This window comes from Castor canadensis, chromosome 1 (assembly GCF_047511655.1).
Source record: "Castor canadensis chromosome 1, mCasCan1.hap1v2, whole genome shotgun sequence".
Classification (NCBI taxonomy): Eukaryota; Metazoa; Chordata; class Mammalia; order Rodentia; family Castoridae; genus Castor; species Castor canadensis.
In genome coordinates this window covers 115,420,604-115,447,086 of record NC_133386.1, presented here as the reverse complement: position 1 = coordinate 115,447,086, position 26,483 = coordinate 115,420,604, and the positions used below count along the sequence as shown (strand labels likewise).

The window sequence follows — 26,483 nt, the reverse complement described above, 5'->3', positions numbered from 1 at the left end:
CATAAGAATACATTTTTGAACACATATTAGGTATTAACAATAATTGTCATAATTTTATATTAAATTTGTTACATTGAGCCTTTAGCACACTAGGAGAATGTGAAAGAGGTCATAGGAAAAGTAGTCTCCATTGTACTAAGGTTATATAGTGTTGAATCCAAGAATAAAGTAGACATTTAAAAATTTATAACTTGGTATAAAATGAGTTGAAAATCATTACTTAATAGAAAGCAGTATTAGGTTTTGTCACCTGTCTTTATATGGTATGGCTAGTCTGTGCACAGTTTTATCTTTGTACCTATTTATTTCCTTATGGAATTAAATGCAATTAAATTTTGAATAGTTGATCATAGCAATAAGTAATTTGTAAATTCAGTGCAAACACATCTTGAACATTATTGTCAAGGAGGCTTTCTTATTCAGTGAGAAGCCTGAATCAACATCCAGTATCAAAGTCACTCAGTTACAAAACCTTAAATACAAGAAAACAGTTGAAATGCAGAAAGGAAGAAAGGCTAAAAAAGGAGAAAGTTTTAATCCTTAACAAGAAACATTATTTAGAGGCAAAGTGTAAGTGCACTCTTACTAAGGACTTTTGACAATATTTTATCATTGGAGAATTTTTTCTCTGATATTTAGTTTTAATGAGTCTAACATCCTCTACAGATACTTTGATTCTGCCGGCTGTTGCTTTTGTTCTGAAGCCTGGAGAAATGAGAGCAATTACACCTGTCAAATTCCGTATCTGCCATCGTTTGATCCATCACATTGTCACTAAGATGACTTCAGCATTTCTCTGTTACCACCATGAAGACTTTTCTGAAAGGTGAACCTTGTCTGAGAGCCACCTGCGTGGGTGAGTGAAGAAAAGCTGTGTTACCTGTGATGAGCTGTCACAAACCAGTTCCCTCTGTTCCCTTACCCAAAAGAGTTGTCAGCATTCCAGTCAACTTGTTGGTGTACTGGTTCCCAGATTTGCTGTCAGAGGATCTTTTCCTCACATGGCCAGATTTCTTCACAATTCAGGAAATAAAAATTAGGGATTTTTTTTGTTGTTGTTGGTTAAAGACCAGTTTACATGGTATTTGCAAAAGGAAGCAAGTACTGTATTAGCAAATGCCACATTATGCTTTAGTTCTGCCTTATGGGATTCTTTATTAAAACCATTTCCAACTCTTTCAGACAACACAGTGCATTTTTACAAGCAGCTATGATAGTGTATGTGCTGTAAATTTTGTAACAGGGTTTGATTTTACTCAGTATTTTCATAATAGTTATTCTTCAAAGTACTGTAAGATGCTAAAGTTCTATGTAAATGCCATTTTTAGAGGTGGAAAAGCATAAGTCTTACCATACCTTAATGGTCACATCTCATGTCTTTGCCATAGAGTCAACACAGCATCTGAGTAGTGCATTTGTTTACTGACAGCATGTACCCTAAAAATGTCATCTTGTCCTTGCTTCTTATTCTTCATTTAAGAGGGAGGACATAGGAATAGAGCTATGGAAATAATAAATAAAATTATTTAAATAATGCCAGTGGCTCAATAAAGACTGTCTGTTGAGAAACACAGTAACATCGTAAAAACGTGCAGTGTTGACAATGTAAAATAAGTTTTTAAAATGGGGTTTAAATTTTTTAATTTATTTTTACTTTTATTACTATTATTTTTTATAAAGACTTGCTAGGCAGGTGCTCTACCTCTTGAGCCATACTGCTAGCCCTTTGTTTGTCTGTTTGTTGTTAGATAGGGTCTTGCTTTTTCTCTGGCTTGCCTGGGACCATAATCATCCTGCCTGTGTCTTCTGAGTAGCTGGGATTACAGATGTACACCACCAGGCCTGGCTGAAAAGTGGGTTTATTTTAGTCACTTTAATTCAACTAGCTTCCCCTTCCTAAGAAAACTGGAGAAAGTGATCTAATAGGTAAAATAGGGTATCTTCTAACACTAAATGGCTGAATGTAATAGTTAATACTTTGCCAGAATTGTTTCTTGTAATATGTGCTAGCCACACACCATTCTGAAACTGGTTAGTTTTGATCTAAGAGATTAAAAAATAGGATTAAGAAATGGTATTTATTGCCCTATGAATAGTAAAATGACAGAGTACTCTGATCCTTCATATTTCTTATTAAAATTGGCTACTTTGTACTTGCACATGTGCATACACACACATGAAATAGAAATACTAATTTGCTATTTAAACTAACCCAGCTGTATTGAACAGATCACTCTAAAACTACTGCATTGGAGTTTTCTTGCTGCGAGAAAAATATGTGTTTATACCCTGAATAAATCAGGCTATAGATTTTCATGGTTTTGTTAGTTTGACTGAAAACTAAATATCATTGAGCTTGAGTCAGTTCTTTCATTTTTCTTTGTAAAAGAATATGAAAAAGTCTGTACTGTAACTTTTCAGTTTTTAATAAAATACAATTATTTTGCTTGCAGTTATCTTTTGAATTTGTTTTTGTATGGTTAAATGCCATTGATAAATGTCTAAGTTGAAAATGGCACCAGTATAATAATCTCATAATAAATAATACTGTCATTCTTTATGGTAGATTCTTTGTCATGTTGGAAGTTGATGTCAAATATCTCTTAAGATTTAAGAGCAGAAGTTGACTAAGAAGGAGAGGACACCCTCAGAACTGTGATCTGAAATTCCTGTGGTGACTGCAGGGTTAGCATTCATGATTTAATTTATCATTGTCTTAATTTCTATACATAGATCTAGTTTCAGTTTTTTGCAGACTGCTAACCAGTTTTCTGGCAGTTTTTGTTGAAGAGGCTGCTATTTCTCCATCGTATATTTTTAGCGCCTTTGTCAAAGACAAGTTGGTTATAGTTGTGTGGCTTCATATCTGGGTCCTCTATTCTGTTCCACTGGTCTGCATGTCTGTTTTTTTGCCAGTACCATGCTGTTTTTATTGTTACTGCTTTGTAATATAGTTTGAAGTCAGGTATTGTGGTACCTCCTGCATTGTTCTTTTGACTGAGTATTGCCTTGGCTATTTGTGGCCTCTTGTGTTTCCATATAAATTTAACGGTAGATTTTTCAATCTCTTTAATGAATGTCATTGGAATTTTGATGGGAATTGCATTAAACATGTAGATTACTTTTGGGAATATGGACATTTTTACTATGTTGATTCTACCAATCCATGAGCATGGGCGATCTCTCCACTTTCTATAGTCTTCCTCAATCTCTTTCTTCAGAAGTTTATAGTTTTCCTTATAGAGGTCCCTTCACATCTTTTGTTAGGTTTACACCTAGGTATTTGATTTTTTTGAGGCTATTGTAAATGGAATTGTTTTCATACATTCTTTTTCAGTCTGTTCATTATTAGTATATAGAAATGTTAATGATTTTTCTATGTTGATTTTATATCCTGCTACCTTGTTGTAGCTATTGATGATGTCTAGAAGCTTCTGAGTAGAGTTTTTTGGGTCTTTAAGGTATAGGATCATGTCGTCTGCAAATAGGGATATTTTGACAGTTTCTTTACCTATTTGTATTCCTTTTATTCCTTCTTCTTGCCTAGTTGCTCTGGCTAGGAATTCCAGTACTAGGTTGAATAGGAGTGGAGATAATGGGCATCCTTGTCTAGTTCCTGATTTTAGAGGGAATGGTTTCAGTTTTTCTCTGTTAAGTATAACGCTGGCTGTAGGGTTGTCATATATAGCTTTTATAATGTTGAGGTACTTTCCTTCTATTCCTAGTTTTCTTAGAGCTTTTATCATGAAATGGTGTTGGATCTTATCAAAGGCTTTTTCTTCATCTATTGAGATGATCAGGTGGATTTTGTCTTTGCTTCTGTTAATGTGGTTTATTACGTTTATTGATTTTCGTATGTTAAACCACCCCTGCATTCCTGGGATGAAGCCTACTTGGTCGTGGTGAATATCTTTTTGATGTGTTGTTGAATTCGGTTTGCCATTATTTTGTTGACGATTTTTGCATCCGTGTTCATTAAGGAGATTGGCCTATCGTTCTCCTTTTTGGAGATTTCTTTGCCTGGCTTTGGGATAAGTGTAATACTGGCTTCATAAAATGTGTTAGGCAATTTTCCTTCCCTTTCTATTTTGTGGAACAGTTTAAGGAGGGTTGGTATCAGTTCTTCTTTAAAGGTCTGGTAGAATTCAGCAGAGAATCCATCAGGTCCTGGACTTTTCTTTTTGGGGAGACTCTTGATTGCTGCTTCAATTTAATTTTGTGTTATAGATCTATTCGGGTGATTAATTTCCTCTTGGTTCAGTTTTGGATGATCATATGTGTCTAGAAATCTGTCCATTTCTTTAAGATTTTCAAATTTATTTGAATATAGGTTCTCGAAGTAGTCTCTGATGATTTCCTGAACTTCCATGGTGTTTTTTATATAAGAATCTGAAAATAAAAATTAAGAAGACAATGGCATTTACAATAGAACCAAAAAGTATCAGACCTATGTACTAAAAACTATAAAACATTATTGATAGAAATTAAAGATCTAAGTGTACATGGATCAGAAGACTTAACATTTTAAAATGAGAATATTCTTCAAGTTGGTCCACAGATGCAATTCAATTCCTACCAAAATTTCAAGAAGATTGACATGCCCCTACACACCTGTAATCCCAGCACTGAGGTAAGGCAGGAGGATCACAAGTTTGAGGCCAGCCTGGGCTGCATAAAAATGACCCTGTCTCAAAAGAAAAAAAAAAAAAACAGCAAAAACAAAAACACCTCAACTATCTATCTTTCTTGCAGTAAGGAACACACTGATCCAAAAATTCATGTGGGAATGCAAGAAACCTAGAGGAGGCAAAGCAAGATGAAAAAGTTCTGGTTTCAAAATTTACTGCAGTCAAGTGCCAGGATACTTGTCTGCAATCCTAGCTTGTAGGAAGCAGAGATCAGTAGGATAGCCTTTGGAAACTAGCCTCAGGCAAATATTACCAGAGACCCTATCTTGAGAAAACCCATCACAAAAAAGGACTGGTGGAGTGGCTCAAGTCATAGGGCGCCTGCCTTTCAAGCATGAGTACCTGAGTTCAAACCCCAGTGACACACACATACACTTTACCACAAATCTTCCACGGTATTTTTATAAGGATAGAGATACAAATAAATAGAAGACAACTGAGAGGTTAGAAGTAAGGTGTCATATTTTTGGTGTTTCAGTAAGTGGAGGCAAGATAACTCAATGGAAAAAATAATCTTCAACAAACAGTCCTGAGAAATATGGACATCCACATTCAAAGTAATAAAACTGGACCCATAACTCATAACATTCACAAAAAATTAACTCAAAATGGATCAGAGATCTGAACTAACAGCTACAACTTTAAAAGTGTGAGAAGGAAATAAGCCAATCTTTGTGACAATGGTTTCTTAGACATGACACCCAAAGCACCTACAAAGAGTAGGTAAATTGGCTACATCAAAATTAAAAGCTTTTGAAAGAATCACTAGAGGTATCAACAGCGGCACATCTAAGAGAGTCATCAGCATGAAGACCCTCCTGCTGCACTCAGTAATCATGGCCTTTGGTGCTATGTGGCCACTATTGTTGCTATGGCAACCTTCTGTGCTGCAAACCAGGACAACAGCTGTGTGAATGTGATAAAAATGCTGCCTAGGGTTTTGCCAGAAACAAGAAAGCCTATACTAAGAGGTACCAGTTCTATCCCAACCTGTGGTGCCCCTTCCTTCTACAAGCTTTGTTATCCAATGCTGAATCTCCTCTAACACACTCCCTCCCTCCTTCACAAGCTCTCTGGCAATAAAGAACACTGCTCTCCCATTCTAGTACAAGACAGGAGAGGAGCCCTGTCTTCCCCACCCAAAACAAGTCCAAAGCCCGGATCAGGTCTCCCCTTTCTACCTTGGGAGGCCGGACATTTCCCCAGTTCCATTCCACTGTTCCACTCCATGTCCAATTTCCCACTTAGCATTAGAGCTACATACCTAGGGTTCTCTTCTGAATCATACAATTCATTTGTGACCATTTGTGTGTGTGTACACACATGCACCCTGCCCATTATTAATGTAAGAACATACGGGTATCACACCATACACTGTAGGGGTTTGAGAATCTGGAGCTAGGGACATAATGCAGTGGTAGCACTTGCCTGGCATGTCCAAAGCCCTGACATGGACAGAAATCCAAAAGTGTGACAATGTGCTCTATTGGCAAGGCTGTGTGGGAAACCAGCACACCATAGGTAGCTGGTGGGAGTGTGAAATGCCCACAGCAGGCAAATTGGCAATAGCCATTTAAGATAAAAATGTATTTTTTTAATTAAAAATTTTGGCCAGCCATGGGTGACACATGACAATAGTCCCAGCTATTGAGGAGCCTAAGGTGGGAGAATCATTTGAACCTGGAAGTTCACTACCAACCTGGGCAATAGAGGGCAATCCCACCTCAAAACAAACCATGAAACTTTTATAGTGCAAACCATACCATTGAGAAAATAAGTAAGAGTGCCTGCTCTCAGAACAAAATAATAAAAGGTCAAGAACCCAATTATAATCTGGGCAGGAGCAGATATGGTTAGCAGCTTCTAAGATGGCTCCCAACGATCCCCAACTTTTACATTCAAGCCCGGTGTTATCCTGTCCCTTGAGTATGGGCAGACTTACGATTTGTTTCTTTTAAAAAATATTTCCTAGGGTCAGTGGGGTGACTTCAGGGGTAGAGTGCCTGCCTAGCAAGTATGAAGCCTTGAGTTCAAACCCCAGTGCCACCAAAAAGTAAATAAATATTTCCTTTTTAAAGCTTTTACACACAATGAAATTTATACACAATGAAATTTATTAAAAGTTGTTTAAAATGTGGGGGTGGTAAGACAGTAATTGAGGGAGTGAATTTGATCAAAGTATGTTGCATGTATGCATGGTTATCACAATGAAACCTCTTTGTACAATTAATATACACTAATAAGAGAAAAATGTAAAAGAAAGCTATCCACAGCTAATGTGTACAACTTGATAAGTTTGGAGATAAGCATACATCCATGAAGCCATCACCAGAATCCTATGCCATAAGCTTATCTGCCCATGTCCAAAAGTTCTCTCCTCCCATCTTGATCATTTCTGTGCAAGTGTGTGGGGATTTGTTTCTAATGAATGCAGAATTTGGATGTCATTTCCAATACTAAGTTACATTCTGATTTGAAGACCTCTGCATACATCTTGCTTTTTTTCTTTTTCATTGACTTGTGTCATGGATAGATGAGATATCAATTGACTTGTTGAGCACTGCCCTACAGAGATGCCTTAAGTGGTAAGGTATTAAAGGTAACGGGTTTGGGGAAACTGAGGACCTCAGTCCAAAGACCCACAAAGAACTGAGTCATGTTGACCTGCTACACATGAACGAGCTGAGAACAGGATTTTCCTCGGCTGAGACCACACACCATACTCCGACACCTTGACTGCAGACTTGTGAGACACTGAGCCACAGGTGTATTTCTATTCCAGACACACACAAACTGTGAGGTAATAAATGCTTGCTGTTTTAACTTTGAGCAAAGGATCTGAATAAACATTTCAAAGAAGATATACAAATAGCCAATAAACAAGATGGTGGATGAAAGGAACCCAACCCTAGCATCTCCAGGGAAGTAGCTGGAGAACAGTTACCTTAGAAGGTGGGTGACAGCAGGAAGACATTGAGGTTTCAGGATCAAATAGAACCAGATTTTAAAAAGGAAGGAAGACAGCTTTGGTAAGCAGAACAGAAGGAGAGACGGACCACTCTACTGCAGGTAGAGAGCCCTGTGTGAAACATGGAGTGTGGGCAGCTGCAAAGAGTAGGAATTGAGCCAAAAGAACAAATAGACCAAAACTTCAAAAAGCATGCACTGTGGTTTCAGCTGTAAACAGATGGAATTTCATTTTTTAAAAAAAGAGGGGGGAATAGTAGAACTGGGAAAGACAGCATCCACAAGTGGTTTGAGCAGAAGTGTCATGGCACAGAGGAGTAGAGAGTAAACAAAAAATAAGAGACTTAGAAAACATAACAATGAACATCAAGAAGGATACTGGAATCTGCAAAGCATTTAGGCACCAGGAAAATTCTCTGTTTTCTGAATTCAATCTCAGATCACTGGTGGGAAGCCATTGTGTAAGGAGCCTGATCCAGCAATTGATATTAGAGATTAGAAGTCTGCATCATCTGGTCTATGTGAACACACAGCAAGGGCTGGGAACCCTTTCTTGTTGTCTTTGTTTTTATACACTTTTTCTCCTTTCCTTGCTTTTATAGTTATGTTACTTCTACATTTAATGATTTCTTTGATTTGTTCAGTTTTTTTTTCTTTTCTTTTTTTTTTTTTTTTTTGTGGGACTGGGGCCTTGGACTCAAGACCTTGCAGTTGCTAGACAAGTGCTTTATTACTTGATGCATGCCCCTAGCTCTTTTTGCTTTATTTTCAGATAGGATCTCATGGTTTTTGCCAAGGGCTGCCCTTGGACCACCATCTTCTTACCTGTGCCTCCAATTGGGATTACAGAAATGAGCCACAATACTTACTTTGTTTGTTGAAATGAGTCTTGCAAACTTCGCCTAGGCTGGTCTCAAACAACAATCCTTCCAATCTCTGCATCTCAATTAGATGGAATTACAGGTGTGTCCCACCATGGCTGGCCTTTGTTGGTTCACCTTTTTTCTGTCTTTGAGATAGTCTCTCCCCATAGGGTACAAGCTGGCCTAGGTTTGTGATCTCCTTGCCTCTGCCTCACAAGTGTAGGGGTTGAAGCCATCTTGTCTTGTAATATTCAATATTTTTATCTTCCTTTCTTCCTCCTTTCTCCCTCCCCATTGTTTTCAGCTGGGTGTTTGTTTGCTGTGTCTTTTTTTTTTTTTAAGTTTCTCATCCGCCCCCGCCAAATTACATCTTTAACCAGATCTCTATTCTCTTCTTCTTTCTCATTCCTCCCTTCTATTTACTTCAGCTCCTTCTTCCATTTTTATACCTGTTTATATTCTCTAACTATTCACTAGTATAATTCTTCCTGTTTTATTTCCATTCCTACCCTAAATTAACTACTATCATCTTAACTTATATAGTGTTACCTTTGCTTCTTATTCTATGAAAGTTACTGGAGTTCTGGTGGTAATTGTTCTTAATTAGTTATTAGTGTTCTTCCATATATCACATACCCAGTCACTTCTGCAGCTAGTTTTCTTCTCAGAGTGGTGCTAGAGTGCCATAAGTTTGTTGGGTAAGTGTTTGGCTACTTAGATGAACTCTCAGTCTAGTGGTGAGAAACAATGGCTCACCCGTCACTACCCAGTCCTGCATGAACATTGCAAATACTTCAACTGAAAGAACAAAGAATATAAAACATCCAATCAGTGATGTGGCCACAGACAAATTAGATTAAAAAGCCGAACCATTTGTTGCCTGCAAGAATTGTACCTCACTGGCAAAGACAAACAACTTTAAAGTAAAAAAGATGGAAAAGGATTTTTCAAAACAAATGGGACCAGAAAACAAGAAGGAGGAGCTATACTCATATAAAAGCAGATTTCAATCCAGAATTACTCAGAAAACACAAAAAAGTCATTTCATCCTGATAAGGGGAACAATCCATCAAGAGGTTATAGCAATTGTAAATATATATATATTTACAATTTGTATATAATTATATATATTGATGCTTGAATTTTATATATATATATATATACACACACACACACATATATATAATCAGCACACCCAGTTTCATAACACAAGTATTACTAGACATTAAGGCACAGATAGACTTTCAATATAATAGTAGGTGAGTTTAATACTCCAATCTCACTGATAGATGGCTCTTCTAGACAAAACAAAAAGAAAATCAAAACAAGTCTCTTCAGAATTGAATGACATACTATAGATCAAATGCTCTTAACAGACATCTACAGAATATTCCACCAAACAGTCACAGAATACATTCTTCTCAGCAGCTCATAGAAATTTCTACGCAACAGCTCATGTTTTAGGACATAAGCCAACTTTTGCGATTAGAAGAAAACTGAAATAACTCCTTGAATCTTATATTAGAAATCAACATCAAAGAGCTGGGTGCCAGTGGCTCATGCCTGTAACCCTAGCTACTCAGGAGACAGAGATCAGGAGGATTGCAGTTCAAAGCTACTCCAAGCAAATAGTTCCATGAGACCCTATCTTGAAAAAACCCTTCACAAAAAAGAGCTAGTGGAATGGCTCAAGGTGTAGGCCCTGAGTTTAAGCTCCAGTACTACAGAAAGAAAGAAGGACGGACGGAAGAAAGGAAGGAAGGAAGGAAGAAAAGAAAGAGAAAGAAAGGACACTACAGGAAATATACAAATACATGGAGACCAAAAAAGAAATATACTTTTGAATGATCAGTGGGTTTTCAAAAAATGAAGGGGGAAACTAAAAAATTGCCACAAGCAAATAAAAATGAAAACACAGTACATTAGAGCCTCACTGTTTTGTGTTTCTCTGTGCTCTCCTCTCATTGGCTCTTCTGTAGGTATTCTCTTCTTCAATACCCAAACTCTTATTCTTGGGCCCTGGTGGAGAAAGCTTCTGCTCTTCCATCTTTTCCCCTCAAAAGGTCATTATTTTACATTTTACACATAAGTAAGTTTATAGTCACACATAAGTTCCTAACTTTATATCCTATTTTATATTTTCAAATAAAACATTTTAGTAATTTTAGTAAGCTATAAAGAGATAGTGTTTTGAGAATCCTAGTGCCAGGAACCCAAATTTGAGTGAGTTTACACAGAAAGGAAAGGAAAGCAGCTGGGATATGGCAAAAACAAGACCCATGAACTGAACACCTCCTAGGGGGAAGAGGTTCCTGCCCCCTCACTTCTAGCTTCAGGCAAGAAGCCTGAAGTATGCAGTGCTAAAATCCCCTAATGAATGGGAGGGAGTGACTTGGAGCACAGTAGGTGAAGAATCAACTGCACAAAGTGGAGGCATTTGCTTTGATTAATGAACACTTCATCACATGATAGGAGAAAAAGTATAATCCATGGGGATGTGGGTACATTAGTTTGATGACTTAAGATTCAAACATGGAGGCTTTTATGATGGGGGAAAGGATAATTTTCTGGAAATAATGAGGACACTTAATGTATATCAAGACCCATTGGTGTCTGATGTGCAGCTCTGGTTTCCTGGTACTATTCTAGTCCCTTGATCACATACAGTCTGGTTCTACCATATACCTAAGAAATTCCCTGCTGTCCCCCATCTGCCTGCTCTGGTTACTCAACTATTTTCCTCTATTCCAGTAGTTTAAAGGCATTTTGATCTATGTGGTTTTCTCTGCCAATGTTGCCTGCTTTTCCTCTTCTAACCAGTATTAGTGAACTCAGGTTGCCATGATGAGTACCAGAAACTCAGTGGCTTGAAAAATTTATTTTCTCACAGTGTGGGAGGCTAGGAAGTCCAAATCAAGATGCCAGCTGATTCAAGTACTGGTGAGGTCTCTCTTCCTGTCTGAGAAACAGACACCTTCTCATCATGTCCACATGGGAAGGAGGAGGAGGAAGAAAGAAAGAGAGAGAGAGAGAGCTGTCTCTTTCTATAAGGCCACCAATCATATCCTCAAATCAGATTGTGCCCCATTCTTATGGTACTGTGACCTTGATTACCTCTCAAAAACCCTATTTCAAATATAGTCACATTGGGAGTTAGTGCTTCACCACATAAATTGGTGGTGGAAAGGGGGGTTTACAATTTAGTCCATAGCACTACCCATCCTTTTATAGAGTCATTAGCCTCCAGAAACCAGCTTTTTTAGACTTCCACACTGGTATTAAAAAATGGTCTTGAGTGAAGTAGGCAAAATAAGCTGCCTTACCTCATTCTGTCTCAATGAGGTAAGGCAGCTAACCTGCCTCATACATGGATTTATTACATGTGGTTTTGACCAAGCATGATCCAGAAAATATGAAGAAGAAGAAGAAAGTCAAAAGAAATTACAAAAAACAAAAAATTTTAAGTTCCTGCATGCACATCGTGTAGCTCAGTGCAGAGAAGCTCTCAGTCAGCCCTGTGTTACCATCAGTTGTGTTTAAATCATTGTGTGATCTGCTATTTCCCTGCTCTTTGTTTTGTGAAAATCTCCCTCCTCAAAAGCAAATGGTGCCCCAAAAGAAAGGTAAAAGTTAATGTGCTTAATTTAAGTGATAAAGTGACAATTTGAGATTTGTTGATAGGGGACATGTCTTTAGCAGAAGTTGGATGGCATTATGGGAAAAAAATGAGTCAAGTATCTTAAGTACATCACTGAACTCTATACATCCTTGGAACCAGGTACCCCTTAGATACCAAGGGTGTACTGTATCATTCTAAGGGAGCTGAGATGATTGCCTGAGACTCATGTAAGATCTAGGTTTATTGTACTTCTGTGGAAAGAGCACTGGCTTTGTATCAACAGAACTGCATTTGAATTAGAAATTGTGTGAACTTCAATAAACTACTTATCTCTCTGTCTACATTGTAACATGGTGACCAATTTAATAGAAAATTTGAGAGAATTAAATGAAACAAAGTATGTAAAAACTCTTAAGTGGGGCTGTAATAAATTGCCATTACCTTTTAGTTTACAAAAACATAAAATTACAATAAGATAAGTTCACTCTATTTGGAATCAAAACTTAGGTGTTATTGGGAAGCCATTTCACACAAATGATAACATTTATTTCCCTCAGCCTTTGAGACATTTTAGGATCTAGGAACAGATTGTTTACTGGCCATCTAACATGAGAAGAAACAGAAAAGAATGAACACCATTGTTCTGATTATAACTAGATGTTAGAGGTCTCCTATTTCCAGGAACTGCATATAGGAAACAACCTCCAGAAGGTAAAAAACAGAAATACTGGGCTTTGTCCCCTGCTCATGTCTGTACCCAGAAGATGGCTGAAGGTGGACTGAGTGCTTACTTTGCCTCTTCCTATGACACATCCCAATTATAGTAAGAGAAATTTAGTAATACTATATACAATTAAAAGTAACTAGACTGTTATATTAATTACTAAACTGGTAACCAGTTTAAGTTTTGTCATTATAGTTCTAATCTTACTGGGACATTTAAAGATAAGCCCATGAAAAATGACTCTGACAAGTTCTTATCTGTCAATCAGGACAGACATTCTTAAATATTGGGATCATTTTGCATTTTCCTTGTACAAACTTCATAACCGTTGCCTGCTGACACTTTACAGCAACTTAAAGGTGTCAGTACATCCTCCATGGGACAATTAGATTTAATTAAGTCCACCCTAAGAGCCATTTTTAATAAATCTCTTTGTTGCTTAATTTGACCAGAAAGGTCGCATTGGTGCTGACTTCTGATTTGTTTGATTTGTTATTTTTCCTCCTCCGTGGAACAAAATCTGACTTTCTAAAAGAAGCTATGACTTTGCACGAGAGGCTACTCCTGGGTTTGAGGGACAAAACTGCCAAATTGGCAGAATCTTTAGAGATGACGGTTCAGAGAAACAGTTGAAGAGGATGAGGCCCCTGAGCAGTTAGCTTGGCGTCTTAGAGAGACAAGTGGTGTTCAGCCACCTGAGACAGTTCAAAAAGACTACATAAATGAGGGCACTTCTCCAAATCTAGATGAAATCAATTATGCCAGACCTCTAAAAGTAACCAAAGCAGAGAGATTTTTAAAAAGGGTCTCTTATGCATGTGCTCTAATATTTAAGCCCTCTAGGCTTCTGGCAAAAAGCAAACTCATTCTTTGGCCAAGGCCTTCTGTTTAAGCAATGGCAATAGAACATTTAATGTTATCTAACTTCTGCTTAGGGACGCTGTGAGTCTCCTTTCTGTACCTCTTACTGGACTAGGACCTGCCCCTGGTACAGCTGTCCCCTAATGTAGATCTTACCCCAAATAATCAGTCCTTAACTGCCCACTACAGTGGCAGTCCAAACAGAGGGCCATCCAAGGGTTAAAAATAGCTACAGGTATAAACACCTACAGGAAAAGTAACCATAAGACTGTCAGTTTTCAAAATGAAAAATTAGATTTTTTTATCATTCCTGCTACACCTGGCAGGGCCCCTTCTGATCTCCTAACAGTGTTCGCCTTTGGGTCATGCCTCTTAAACTTGCTAATCAGATTTGTCTTTTCCAGAATGAAGGCCCGTAGGACCCAAATCATGAGACAACAGGGCTATCAATCTCTACTGATGAACATCTCCACAAACAACCTAGGTCTCCATGAGAAACCTTGACTGTGCTGGACAGTAATTCAGACACCTTGTGTCCACATTAGCCCCAAGGGAAAGAAATGAGAGAGACAATATCCCCTTGTAGGTAGGGTCTGCTGCCCCTTGTCAGCTCAAAGCAGATTCAGAAGAAAAGAGAATTCCTGTCAGCAACCTCAGAAATATTTTTGGGGGCTCTTGTCTCTTGGGGGGATTGAGGCAAGCCAGAATTAGGGAAAGTTCAGAACTCATAAAAAAAAAATTGTATTTCAGATTAACCATGCTGTGGTTCAGGGACCGCCCTCACCTGGCCTGGGAACTGCCCATGCCCAGCCCCACTCATTGATTACTGGATGGAAATCACCTGGTTCCCTTCCCGTAGGTTTGTGTAGGTTTTAAAAGCACCTGGATAGCAGAAACATGCTCGCTCTCTCTCCAGATTCCACCTGGCTCCACCATGCTCCCTTTTGTATTTCTCGCCCTTAACTTGTAATAAACTCCACTTACACCCATGTGTCCTGCCATGGATTCTTCCCTGTGGCACACAAAGAGTTTGGAAGTCTTCTGATCACAGACTCCACTGTACCAAGAGAGCCATGTCATAAATCTTTCTCTGTCACTCACAGTGTCTCAGGGGCAAGTGGCTGGACCTGGCATGTGGAATCCCAGGAGTTTGGGCCTTTGGTCCAAAACTCTGATTTCAGGAGCATGTGGCAATTCATAGTGACAGAGAGAGACAGAGGGAGAAAGGAAAGGGTCAGGGGTATGTCCCCTAAGGGCAAGCCAGTGACCTACTTGCTCCAACTTGGCCCCACTTTATTTTTTTGGTGGTACTGGGGGTTGGACTCACAGCCTCACACTTGCTGGCAGGCACTCTTACCACTTGAGCCACTCCACCAGACCTTTCTTGTGTTGGGTATTTTTGACATGGACTCTTGAGAACTATTTGCCTAGGCTAGCCTCAAACCACGATCCTCCTGATCTCTGCCTCCTGAGTACCTAGGATTACACGCATGAGCCACTAGTGCCCGGGTTGGCCCCACTTCTTAAAGGCCCTCTTACCTCCTAAAATAGTGCCATCAGCTAGGGATCATGGCTTCAACACATGAAACTGTGGGGTACTTTTCATATTCAAGTCCTAACACACAACCTTGTCCCTATGTATTCTTAAATCAGTCATCAATTGCTATGTAACAAAGCACCCAAAAAGTCATAGGCTTAAAACAATGATAATTGTTTGTTGAACCATCTGTAGGCCCTGGTGGGGTCCATTCTGTCCCAGATACTCATCTAGCAAAACTTCACTATAACTCTTTGGTATCTTCAGGAAGATTTTTGTTTTTCACATTTTAAATGTTTTATTTTATTTTATATGGTACTGGGGTTTGAGCTCAGGGCTTCATGCTTGCTAGGCAGATGCTCTACCACTTGAGCCACTGTGCCAGCCCCTCAGGAAGGTACTTTTTGTACTTCTCCAGTTTTTAAATTGTCTGTAATGAGATGGTTCACCTGAGTCATCTAACTATTACTGGAAATAAAAATCTTTTAATATTTCACATTAGTCATTGGTTTTTCCTCTTCTGACAAATGCCAGTTCATACTTTTTGCCTATTTTCTATTGTGTTCCTCTTTCCTTATTGATTTGTAGATGACTTAATGCATTCTGAATGCAAGCTGAATTTCATCAGCTATGTTTTGAAAACATATTTTCTGACTGCGGTCTTGTAAGGGGAGCAATGACAGAGTGACTCAATTTTGGATGAGAGAGGCACTTTAAAAGCAGACATCTAAAGAGGCATGGGAAACAATGGACTTCTCAGAGAAACAACAAGCTTCTCACTAAAATAGCAAGATGCAGCTGCGCAATGTGGGTAGTGGGCCCCAAAGCCAGGACAAGTTGAACAAACTTCCAAGGATGAGCTGACCAGGCCCTCTGGAATGTCCAGTTTGATAAGGAGAGGGACAGGTGGCCGGATTTAATGAGAAGTTGACTAGGCGCCAATCACAAAGTATAGTTCAAGGTAGACTAGTTGTACCTAAGCCAGTTAGTGCTCTTTATCATCTCCTAGACTTCAGCCCTTTTTTTTTTTGATTTGGCTCTTTCACTAAGTCCCACCTTCAGGGTTCTTTTCTATCCTATTAGAAAAAATTGTGCTTGCTTTACATTTAACTTTGGTCCAGTGTCTTCGATCATCGACTATGCTAGGACACACACTTGGGATTTCAGTATCAGTCTGCCTTTCTTTTTGAGCTATAGTTTGACAACAAAAGGTTTATGTATTAATGTCATAATATCTGTCTTTTATAGTTCTTACTTTGTTCCTTAGGAAACATATCCAATGTCATAAAGATATACTTATGTATTTTATTGTAAATATTTTTATTAAAGTGTCAGCATTCATTCACATCTAGGTGTTTATCTGGTATTCAGTCCAGTCCAAATGATTTTTCAGTGTAAGTAGTTGTGTCAGCCATGCTTGAACACAGTTTCCTTTCTCATTGATCCTATGGAAAAAAATCAAGTCTTTGCATGCAAGGATCTTTTCTGGCCTTGGTTTTCTCTTTTATTGGCTGAATCCTACTACTACCAAATCTATACCGTTTTACTTATAAGTTTAGTTATTTTTGTTATCTATATATCAAATCTCCCTGACCTTGTCTTCAAAATTATTTTTGCTTAGGTTAGTCTTTTACTAGCTCACATATTTTGAGATCAACTGGTGAGTCTATGAAAATCCCTACTGGGATTACACTGGCACTGAATTAGATTTAGACTTAAGAAGAATCTAAGTGTTATCTTCCTAGATATGAATATAATTATTTTGCTTTTTACATTTTCAATAACTTTATAATTTTTCATAAAGGTTTTATATATATATAAATATGCACTAGGATATAAAGTGATCCTATTTTGTTTAAAATGGTCTCCTTGCTGGTGAGACTGGGGTTTGAACTCAGGGCCTTACACTTAAAAAGGAGGCAGTCTACCACTTGAGCCATGCCTCCAGTCTGTTTTGGTCTGGTTATTTTGGAGATGGAATCTTGCGGACTATTTGCCTGGGCTGGCCTGGAATGCCAATCTTCTCGATCTCAGCCTCCCAAGTTGCAAGTGTTACAGGCGTGAGCCACATGCACCAGGCCTCTGCTGTTTCTTGAACATACGAAGTACTCTCTTGCCACTGAGCCTTTCAACTTGCCAGGATGGACATCAAATAACTTCATGGTTCAGTCCCTAATTTTTTCAGGTTATTGCTTATGTGTCTCTTTATCAGAGAAGTCTTCCCTGTTGTCCTATATAAAATGTGCAATAGTCTTAATTTCATTTTGATGTTTGCTGACAGCTTTTAAACCTTACTCTTTCTCCTTTCCCTTCTGCCTCACACATTGGCAAGCAAAGAGCCTGATGCTCCCTTCTTTGATACCTGTGGGAAATTCAAACCTCATGTAGGAACCATCACATTGGCTTTACCATAAACCTCCAAAAAATCCTAAGCCAGTCTCTTTCCCTGTTCTCTCAAGTCAATTTTGGACCAACTTAGGAGTTGCCCTGCTGTCCCCAGAAAACTTCCTTACATGAGGACTCAAGCTGTTGGTCTGTGACTTCATCAGCTTTGACATGCAAACCAAGTCACAGCAGGGAGTTTGAGATGACCACCACCAACCAGAACCCTCCTTTATGTCCATCTGTACCCCTTGATACCACCTCATGTGTATTTGTTTACTGTTTTCTCCCACTACCCAGATCCTCAGTTTCTAGTGAAGTGTCTGGCATAATCATCTACTCATTCACTCATTCAACAAATGTAGTGAGTGCCTGTTTTGGCCAGGCACTGTTAGTGGCACTACTGCTAAAGTGGTAAATAAACACCTTGCTACCGTGAAGTTCACACTCGAGAAGACAGAGTTAGTGTACTGACCTATTTGCTAAATAAAATAATACTAGTGCTGTTTTTGCCTGGAGGTGAGATACATCAATTTTTTATTTCTTTCTTTTCCTTTCAAAACAGTGCTTATTTTAAAATAATACTTGGCGGGGGGAGAAATGACCCAAGCCTTGCATGTACTATGAATAATAAAACAATAAAAATAAATAAATAAATAAATAAATAAAATAGTACTTGGCAATTTATACTATCAAGACATGTTATAGCTAACACCCAAAGTAAATAATCAAAGTTCATTATTTGAAGATTTGCTTAGTATTAAAAAGTCCTAAATTTGCACCTTGTTGATGCTATAGCAAGACTGGAGAATTGACTTCTGGCTAATGATTATTATAGAACATCAAGGTAAATTTCAACCATTATAATGAGTAGAAGAGTGTCATTTTCATTTTTTTTTCTGGGGGCAGGATGGGGTTTGAACTCAGGGCTTTGCAGTTGTGCAGCAGGCAGTCTATCATTTGAGCCACACCTCCAGCCAAGAGGGTCATTTTTTATTTCATATGGACAGTGGTCAACTTCAGCAAGAGCCTGAAAATAAAATATGCTCCTACCAACATTGTATTTTGATACTGTTTCTTTTTCTTTCTCTTCCTGCAAATAACCAATAAGGTACAAACTGCTTCTGACTGGCAACCAAACAAGGGAAGAATCATGGCTAACCAACTCATTGCTAATGCTTGTGAAAGGCAAATTACAAACTCTGAGTATGGTTTAACTTCACAGAAAGGGTGAAGGCCTCCTCCTGCCTACCCTGTTCAATGAAAAAACTATGCTTATTTCTAGAACGGATTTTTAAAATTCAGTACAAAGATTCAACGAACATAAAGATTTAAAAACAAAGACTTTTCTAAAACCTGGAAATAATCCACTTAGCTGTTGTGGGACTAATTTGAAAATTTTAATAATGCTACTCAAATGTAAGTTATTATTAGGTAGTAGGAATAATTACATTATTCCTGTTCATGCTTATATTTAAGGTATAAACATTATGTTTACAAAATAGACTGATATTATAGAAGAAAAAAATGAAGTTGGTTCAATAAATGTGAGTATATAAAAAAAGAAAATGAACATCTCAATTATAAATTTTGTTCCCAATAATCTCTTTCAGAGAGACTGTGAAATAATCTACAATATTACCATAATCCTTCATTTTAAATCACAATAAAAAAGGATTTCAGTACTGAGATAACTTCTATTGGATTTTGTATTAATACCAAGTATTGAGTTAGTTAATTAACCTTAGTTAATCATTTCTTTTTTAAACACGCATTGGCTGATTTAATCTCTCCCAAATGAATGGGTCTCTTTCGGTTGATCAATGCGATAGAGAAAGTGGGCGGGAGTGAAGTATCCGAGATATTCCACTGTATCTGGAGTAGTGTCATAGTGGTAGTGTCCACCTTCTCCATGACGACTAAAAAAGTGGGTGTGTTCCAGCCGCAAATCAAACCCCTAGGACAACATACAAGTAGTTTGTTAGTAAACACTCAAGTTACCTTTATTAGAATCTGTTGAAGGGGGAAGGAGAAATTTTTTATTTTTGTTACAAAGGTTTTTTTTAATTATGTTTTTGTTGTTTTTTAAAATGGTCTCAATGTAGCCCAGCATGGCCTCAAACTTCCTATCCTCCTGTCTCTTTTTCCTGAGTGCTAGGATTACAGTCATGTACCATCCGCTCCCCAGATTTTTTTTTTTTGCAGTGCTAGACAAACACTCTACCACTGAGATACATCTCCAGCCACCCCTTTTTAAATATAGGCAATTATAGTCACATGACTCTAAAATTAAAGGATGTAAAAGGTTATATTCAGTAAAATGTTCCCCTCTCCTTCTTGTATATCCTTCCAGAAATATTTACTTCCACTTTTTTTTAACTCCAATTGTACACTCTGTACACATGGTTCTACATGCCGCTCTTTTTCACCTAACAAGACCTTTGTTTATCAGATAATAAGAGAGCTTCCACATTCTTTTATATACGTAGTATTTCATTATATGTACATAAGTTCTCAACTGATATTTACATTATTTCCAACTCTTCTGGCATTACAACAATGTCATTAATAATCCTTTAACTACTGATTTTATATAGTTACACATACATCTAAAGATAAAATCCTAGATACGGAGTCACTGGGATCAAAAGGTCTGACCAATCAGTATTTTGGTAGATATTTACTTTGAATTGGTCTATATTAATTTATTTTAGTGTGTAGAATTAGAAAGTGAACACCAAATAAGAGATATGAATCCACCTTGTGTTTCTACTATTTAATAGCATGAATTTAGGTGTTACTTTAAAATGCCTATTTTACCTCCTCCAAGCTAAAATCTGATCTTCCAAACTCGTAGGGTAGAAAGCCACATAGTCCTTTCGCTTTGAAGAAAATTCTGAAGACTTATGTCTTAAACAATAGAAACAAAAAAGTACCTAATTCTAAAAGAATATTCGAACAATGAAGCATTATCATTGTAGCATATTGTAATATAAAAGACAGCAAAGACATACTGGGTCTCTGGAGACAAAAACTAGTAGACAAACCAAAGGAGCCTTCATCTCATAAAAATTCAACCATTTATTCACCTGTTCATCAGAGGTCAATGGGCAGGGAGAAAATTCTGCAGGCTACAATGCAAGATCATTAAACAGGTAAACACACTGAATGTTACTGAAAATTGAGAGTTTTTAAAGATATGATCTGAGTGTTATAAATTTTAAGCTCTGTTGTATACTCTACTGACTGTTTTTGGCATCAATTATATATCCTAGTTTTCAAAAGGATAACCAATCAATTAGTACAAACTAAAAGTTAGAAATAAATAAATGAAGAAATGAGTCAATTACTATTTTCCTTTCCCTTCCTCCCTCCCTCCCTCCCTTTCTTCCTAGCCCCTATTTTTTTTTCATAGCCTCTCAGTTTTCCTACGTGTATGTGCCCATCCTAATCTTTAAAAAAGTTTTTTTTTTTTAATCTGGGGAGCTGGAGATTGAATCCAAGAACTTACACATACTAGGCACTATCTACCACTAAGCTACATTTCCAGCTCTTCCATCTTAAACTTCATTACTGATACCAGGAACGATGGGGTGGAATGGGAAAAGCAAGGCACTAAAATTAAGTAGAAACATCAAGAACTGTAATAAAAGACTTTGGAATAAACTTGACCAAGGAGGTAAAAGACTTACACACAGAAAACTATAAAACACTGCTGAAAGAAATTAAAGAAGATGCTTATGGGGAAAGACGTTCTGATTTTAGGGAGTGAATGTCTTAATATTAACACATCAATAATACCCAAAGCAATCTATAAAGACTCAGTGCTGGATTAGGCACAGTGGCTCATGCCTATAATCTCAGCTATTAGGGAGGTAGAGATCAGGAGCAACACAGTTAGAGGCCAGCCTGGGCAAAAGTTAGTGAAAGTCTCACCTCAACCAATTAAAAAGCTAGGTGTGGTGATACATGTCTGTCCTTCCAGCTACCTGGGAAGTGTACATGGGAGGATTACTGTCCAGGTCCATCTAGGAACAAATGTTAAGATTCTATTTAAAAATAACCAAAGGAAAAAGGGCTAAGTGTGTGATTCAGGTGGTGGAGCTCCTGCCTTGCAAGCAAGAGGTCGAGTTCAAGTCCCAGTACTGCCAAATAAATAAAGAGGAAGTAGGAAGGAATGAAGGAAGGAAGGAATAAAAACTCAATGCTGGGCTGAGTATCTCAAGGGTAGAGTGCTTGCCTACATGTGGAAGGCCTTGAGTTCTATCATTAGTACCACAAAAAAAAAATCATCTCATCACGGAATAGGGGGCTATAGCTCAGTGGTATTAGTGGTAAAGTGCTTGCCTAGCATTCTAAGGCCCTGGGTTCAATAACTGACAGAAAACACTCAATGTAATCCATATTGAAATTCTTTTTTTTTTTTTGGCAGTAATGGGATTTGAACTCAGGGGTCATTCTTGTTAAGCAGGTGCTGTACCACCTGAGCCACCCCACCAGCCGTTTTTTGTGTTGGGTATTTTTGAGATAGGGTCTTGTGAACTATTTGGCTGGGCTGGCCTCAAACAGTGATCCTACTGATTCTCTGCCTCCCAAGTAGCTAGCCCCCAGCTCTATTGAAATCTTAATGACTTTGCTTCAGAAATAGGAAAATTCATCATAAATTCACATAGAATATCAGGAGACCTTGAAATTTTCAAAACAACTTTGTAAAAAAGCTAGAGGTCTTAGCGTGGGACTCAAGAGGAAGAAGTGTTTGCCTGACATGTGTAAAACCCTGGGTTAAATCCCCAGTAACACACACACACACACACACACACACACACACACACACACACGAGTCTCATATTTCCTGATTTCAAAACCAACTACAAAGCTATAGTAATCAAAACAGTGTACTACTAGCTTAAAGACAGACATTCAGACCAACAGAAGAGAATAGAGAGGTCAGAAATAAACCCTTGCATATAGAATCAAGTAATTTTCAATAAGAGTATTAACACCACTCAATGGGAAAAGGACAGTCTTTTCAACAAATGGTGCTGGGAAAATTGGGTATTCTTTAAAAAGGATAAAGGTGAATTCTTACTTTATATAATATATAAAAATTAGTTTAAAATGGATCAAAGGCCTACACATGTTAGCTAAAATTTATAGAAACAAAACAAAACAAACAACAACAACAAAAAATAGCTGGGCACCAGTGGCTCACACCTGTAATCCTAGCTACTCAGGAGACAGAGATCAGGAGTATCAATGTTCAAAGCCAGCTGGAGCAAATAGTTCATGAGACCCTATCTCAAAAATACTCAAATACTTGAGCTGGTGGAGTGGCTCAAGGCATAGGCCCTGAGTTCAATCTCAGTACTGAAAAAACAAAAAACAAACAAAACACATGGGAAAAGTTTCAGGGCACTGGGTTTGGTCATGATTTCTTGGATATGACAACAAAAGCACAGGGAGCAACAACAAAACAGATATATAGGAACATAGAAAAATTATAAATTTTCAGGCTGGGAATATGGCTTAAGTAATAGAGTATCTGCCTAGCAAGTGTGAGGTTCTGGGGCTGCAGATATAGCTCAGGAGTTGAGTGTTTGCCTAGCACATGTGAGACCGTGGGTTTAATCCCAAGAATTGGTTTAATCCCAAAAACTGAGGTTCTGAATTCAAACTCCACTACTGCAAAAAAAAAAAAAAATCACAAACTTTTCATCAAAGGACACGATCACTTAAGTGTCCATGAAATAATGAATGAAACTGAAATAGAAGTGGCTGACTATAATCCTAGCACTTGGGAAGCTCAGGCAGGAAGATCATAAGTCAAGTCCAGCCTAGGCTATACAGTGAGATGTTGTCTTTAAAAAAAAAAAAAAAAAGCCAGGTGTCAGTGGCTCACACCTGAAATCCTACCTACTCAAACAAACAAACAAAACATAAGTACCGGCTAGGATGGATAGAACAGAAATCTTTGTGCACTGCTGACAGGAATGTAAAATGGTACAGCCACTATGGAAGATGATATGGTGTGCCCTCAAAAAATTAAAAACAGAGCTGAGTGCTAGTGCCTCATGCCTGTACAATCCTAAATACTTGGAAGGCTGAGATCAGGAGGTGCAAGTTTCGAGGCCAGTCACAACAAATAGTTCACAAGACCTCCATCCAAACCAATAGCTGGCCACAGCGGTGTGCACTATCATCTTCAGGAGGCTGAAATTGGGAGAATTGTGGTTCCAGGCCAGTCTGAGCAAAAAAAAGTCTGCAAGGCTCCATCTCAACAGAAAAAAGATGGGCCTGGTAGTACGTGCCAGGCCAGCTTGCGCAAACAAGTTTGCAAGAACCCATCTCAGTGGGAAAAGCTGGGTGTGGTGGTGTATGCCTGTCATCCCAGGCATGCCTGGGCAAAAAGTGAGACCCTGTCTCCAAAACAATCACACCATAAAGAGCTGGAGGCAAGGCTCAAGCAGTGTAGCACTTGCCTAGCAAGCATAAAGCCCTGAGTTCAAACCCCAGTACCACCTCCTCCCTCGAAAAACTAAAAATAGAAGGGTATAGCTCAATAATAGGCATGAGGCCCTTGGTTCAATCTGAAGCACTGCAAAAACAAAGCAAAAACAAGCTGTGCACCACTGGCTCATGCTTATAATCTTAGCTACTCAGGAGGTAGAGATCAGGAGGATCACAGTTTAAAGGCAGCCTGGGCAAATAGTCTGAGAGACCCTATCTTGAAAAAACCAAGCACAAAATAGGCTGGTCGAGTTGCTCAAGTAAGAGAGTGCCTGCCTAGCAAGTGTGAGGCCCTGAGTTCAAACCCCAGTACCATCAAAAACAACAAAACTCCAAAAACAAGACAAAAAAGTACATCAGAAAGAAAACTTCTAATATGTTAACATGAAAAAGAACTCTAACCTCACAATTTGACTGACAGTATGGTTTGTCATTTAAATTTTAAAGTAATACACTCACAGTAAAAGAATTTGTTGAGCGCATCTTTAAAGGTATAAATATCTAAAAATCCTGAGAGCATAGCACGTGCACACACATCCCAATACATGCAGGCATACACACAAGGCCCTTACCATAATGTGAGCCTTCACGTTTCCCTTCTGCACTATGAAAGTGCCTCCCATCCCTATGGGCTTGTTTCCGTAATGTTCTTCCAGAGTCTGTCTCATACAAGTCACAAAGTTGAGCTGTCCAGTTCTTCTTTTGGCTTTTACCTCAATGACCTACAGAGGACATAAATATACACACCACTGGGTAAACTGTAAAATTTTGTGTCGGAAACTACCAAAATGTACCATATAATTTAGTGGCAGCAAGGTAAACATTCTCTTATTTGCTTAGTGTACCCAGATCTGAGTTGAAATGTCTCAGTCCTCTGAGTCTTAATGACATATGCACCTACACATCTCTCTCTCTCTCTCTCTCTCTCTCTCTCTCTCTCTCTCTCACACACACACACACTTTAATAGTAGGTCTCTCTTCCCTTCCTTCCTTACTTCCCTAGGATATGGCATATACCACCAGTCATCATTTGTTAGTTGAGATGGGGTTCTCACTAATTTTTGCACTGGCTGGCCTCAAACCACAATACTCCTGATCATTGCCTCCTGAGTAGCTGGGATTAAGGGCATGAGCCACCATGCCTGGTCTTTATTTATGCTTTCTTCATTTCTCCTAATTTGAACTCTAGAGATTTAATATATATGTTATGGTGATAAAAGGTTAAAATTCCCTGGCTTAAAGAGATTAACATGGGGGTGAGGTAAAAATGATTACATTTTCCTATAAAGTTCTGGACTATGTTTTGACTGTTAGGTATTTTTACTTCTCTACCTCATTTCTCAAAGTAGCTGAAGTAGCTATCTCACAAATGCTAACACTGAAATCATCATTTCTGCATACAAACAGAGAAAAATATGAAATTGTCCTTATTATTTTCTTGCTACAAGTTTTTGCTACTACCATTTCTATCTAGCACAATATGTGATTAGTCAGAAATAAGCAAATTAAATTGCCTATTTGTTACCAAAAAATAAGCATTTTTTTTCTGCAGGGTACATATAAATGTGACTAATTCACCCCCCAAATTAATACTTTGTTATCATTTCATTATTCAGAAAGATATTGCTAAGTATTCTTTAATTTGAGACAGGGTCTCACTGCATAGCCAGGCTGGCCTCAAACTCCTAACTTCAGTTTTAAATTAGACTTTCAGATCTTTCATATTCAGGGCAACATGACACTGGGCTATGTAAGAGCTTTCACTTTGGTATCAATGATTTTCTTAGGAAAACTCTCTTCTGAGAACATCCGAAGAATGCTGTTTTTATGAACACAATCACCTTGCCAGAACAGGACAAGGGGATTGGACTTTGAGCACATGATAAAAGCGAGAGCACACAAGGGAGGGGTGAGGATAGGTAAGACACCTAAAAAATTAGCTAGCATTTGTTGCCCTTAACACAGAGAAACTAAAGCAGATACCTTAAAAGCAACTGAGGCCAATAGGAAAAGGGGACCAGGAACTAGAGAAAAGGTTAGATCAAAAAGAATTAACCTAGAAGGTAACACACACGCACAGGAAATTAATGTGAGTCAACTCCCTGTATAGCTATCCTTATCTCAACCAGCAAAAACCCTTGTTCCTTCCTATTATGGCTTGTACTCTCTCTTCAACAAAATTAGAAATAAGGGAAAATAGTTTCTGCTGGTTATTGAGGGGGTAGGGGGGAGAGAGAGGGGGTGGAGTGGGTGGTAAGGGAGGGGGTGGGGGAAGGGGGAGAAATGACCCAAGCCTTGTATGCACATATGAATAATAAAACAATAAAAAAAAATC

General features: G+C 38.2%; 1 protein-coding gene and 1 pseudogene across 14 annotated transcripts in view; one reads left to right on the top strand and one right to left on the bottom strand.

Annotated features, from left to right (window-relative positions):
* Positions 1-482: 482 nt before the first annotated feature.
* The window catches only part of C1H11orf54 (chromosome 1 C11orf54 homolog), a 36,555-nt gene continuing 10,554 nt past the window's right edge, over positions 483-26,483 (bottom strand). For 12 of the 14 annotated variants that reach the window (XM_074081263.1, XM_074081241.1, XM_074081202.1 and 9 more), the window contains 4 exons: positions 24,721-24,870; positions 9,155-19,598; positions 3,512-4,389; positions 517-1,501 (listed from right to left, as the gene is read on the bottom strand). In XM_074081263.1, coding sequence (XP_073937364.1) covers positions 19,425-19,598; positions 24,721-24,870 — 324 coding nt within the window. In that variant the 3' untranslated portion in view covers positions 517-1,501; positions 3,512-4,389; positions 9,155-19,424. Of the gene's footprint in view, positions 1,502-3,511; positions 4,390-9,154; positions 19,599-20,655; positions 20,773-24,720; positions 24,871-26,483 lie in introns of all 14 variants that reach the window. The other 2 variants (XM_074081277.1, XM_074081194.1) reach the window with 2 other exon arrangements.
* The window catches only part of LOC109679297 (TATA box-binding protein-associated factor RNA polymerase I subunit D-like), a 46,117-nt pseudogene continuing 20,375 nt past the window's right edge, over positions 742-26,483 (top strand).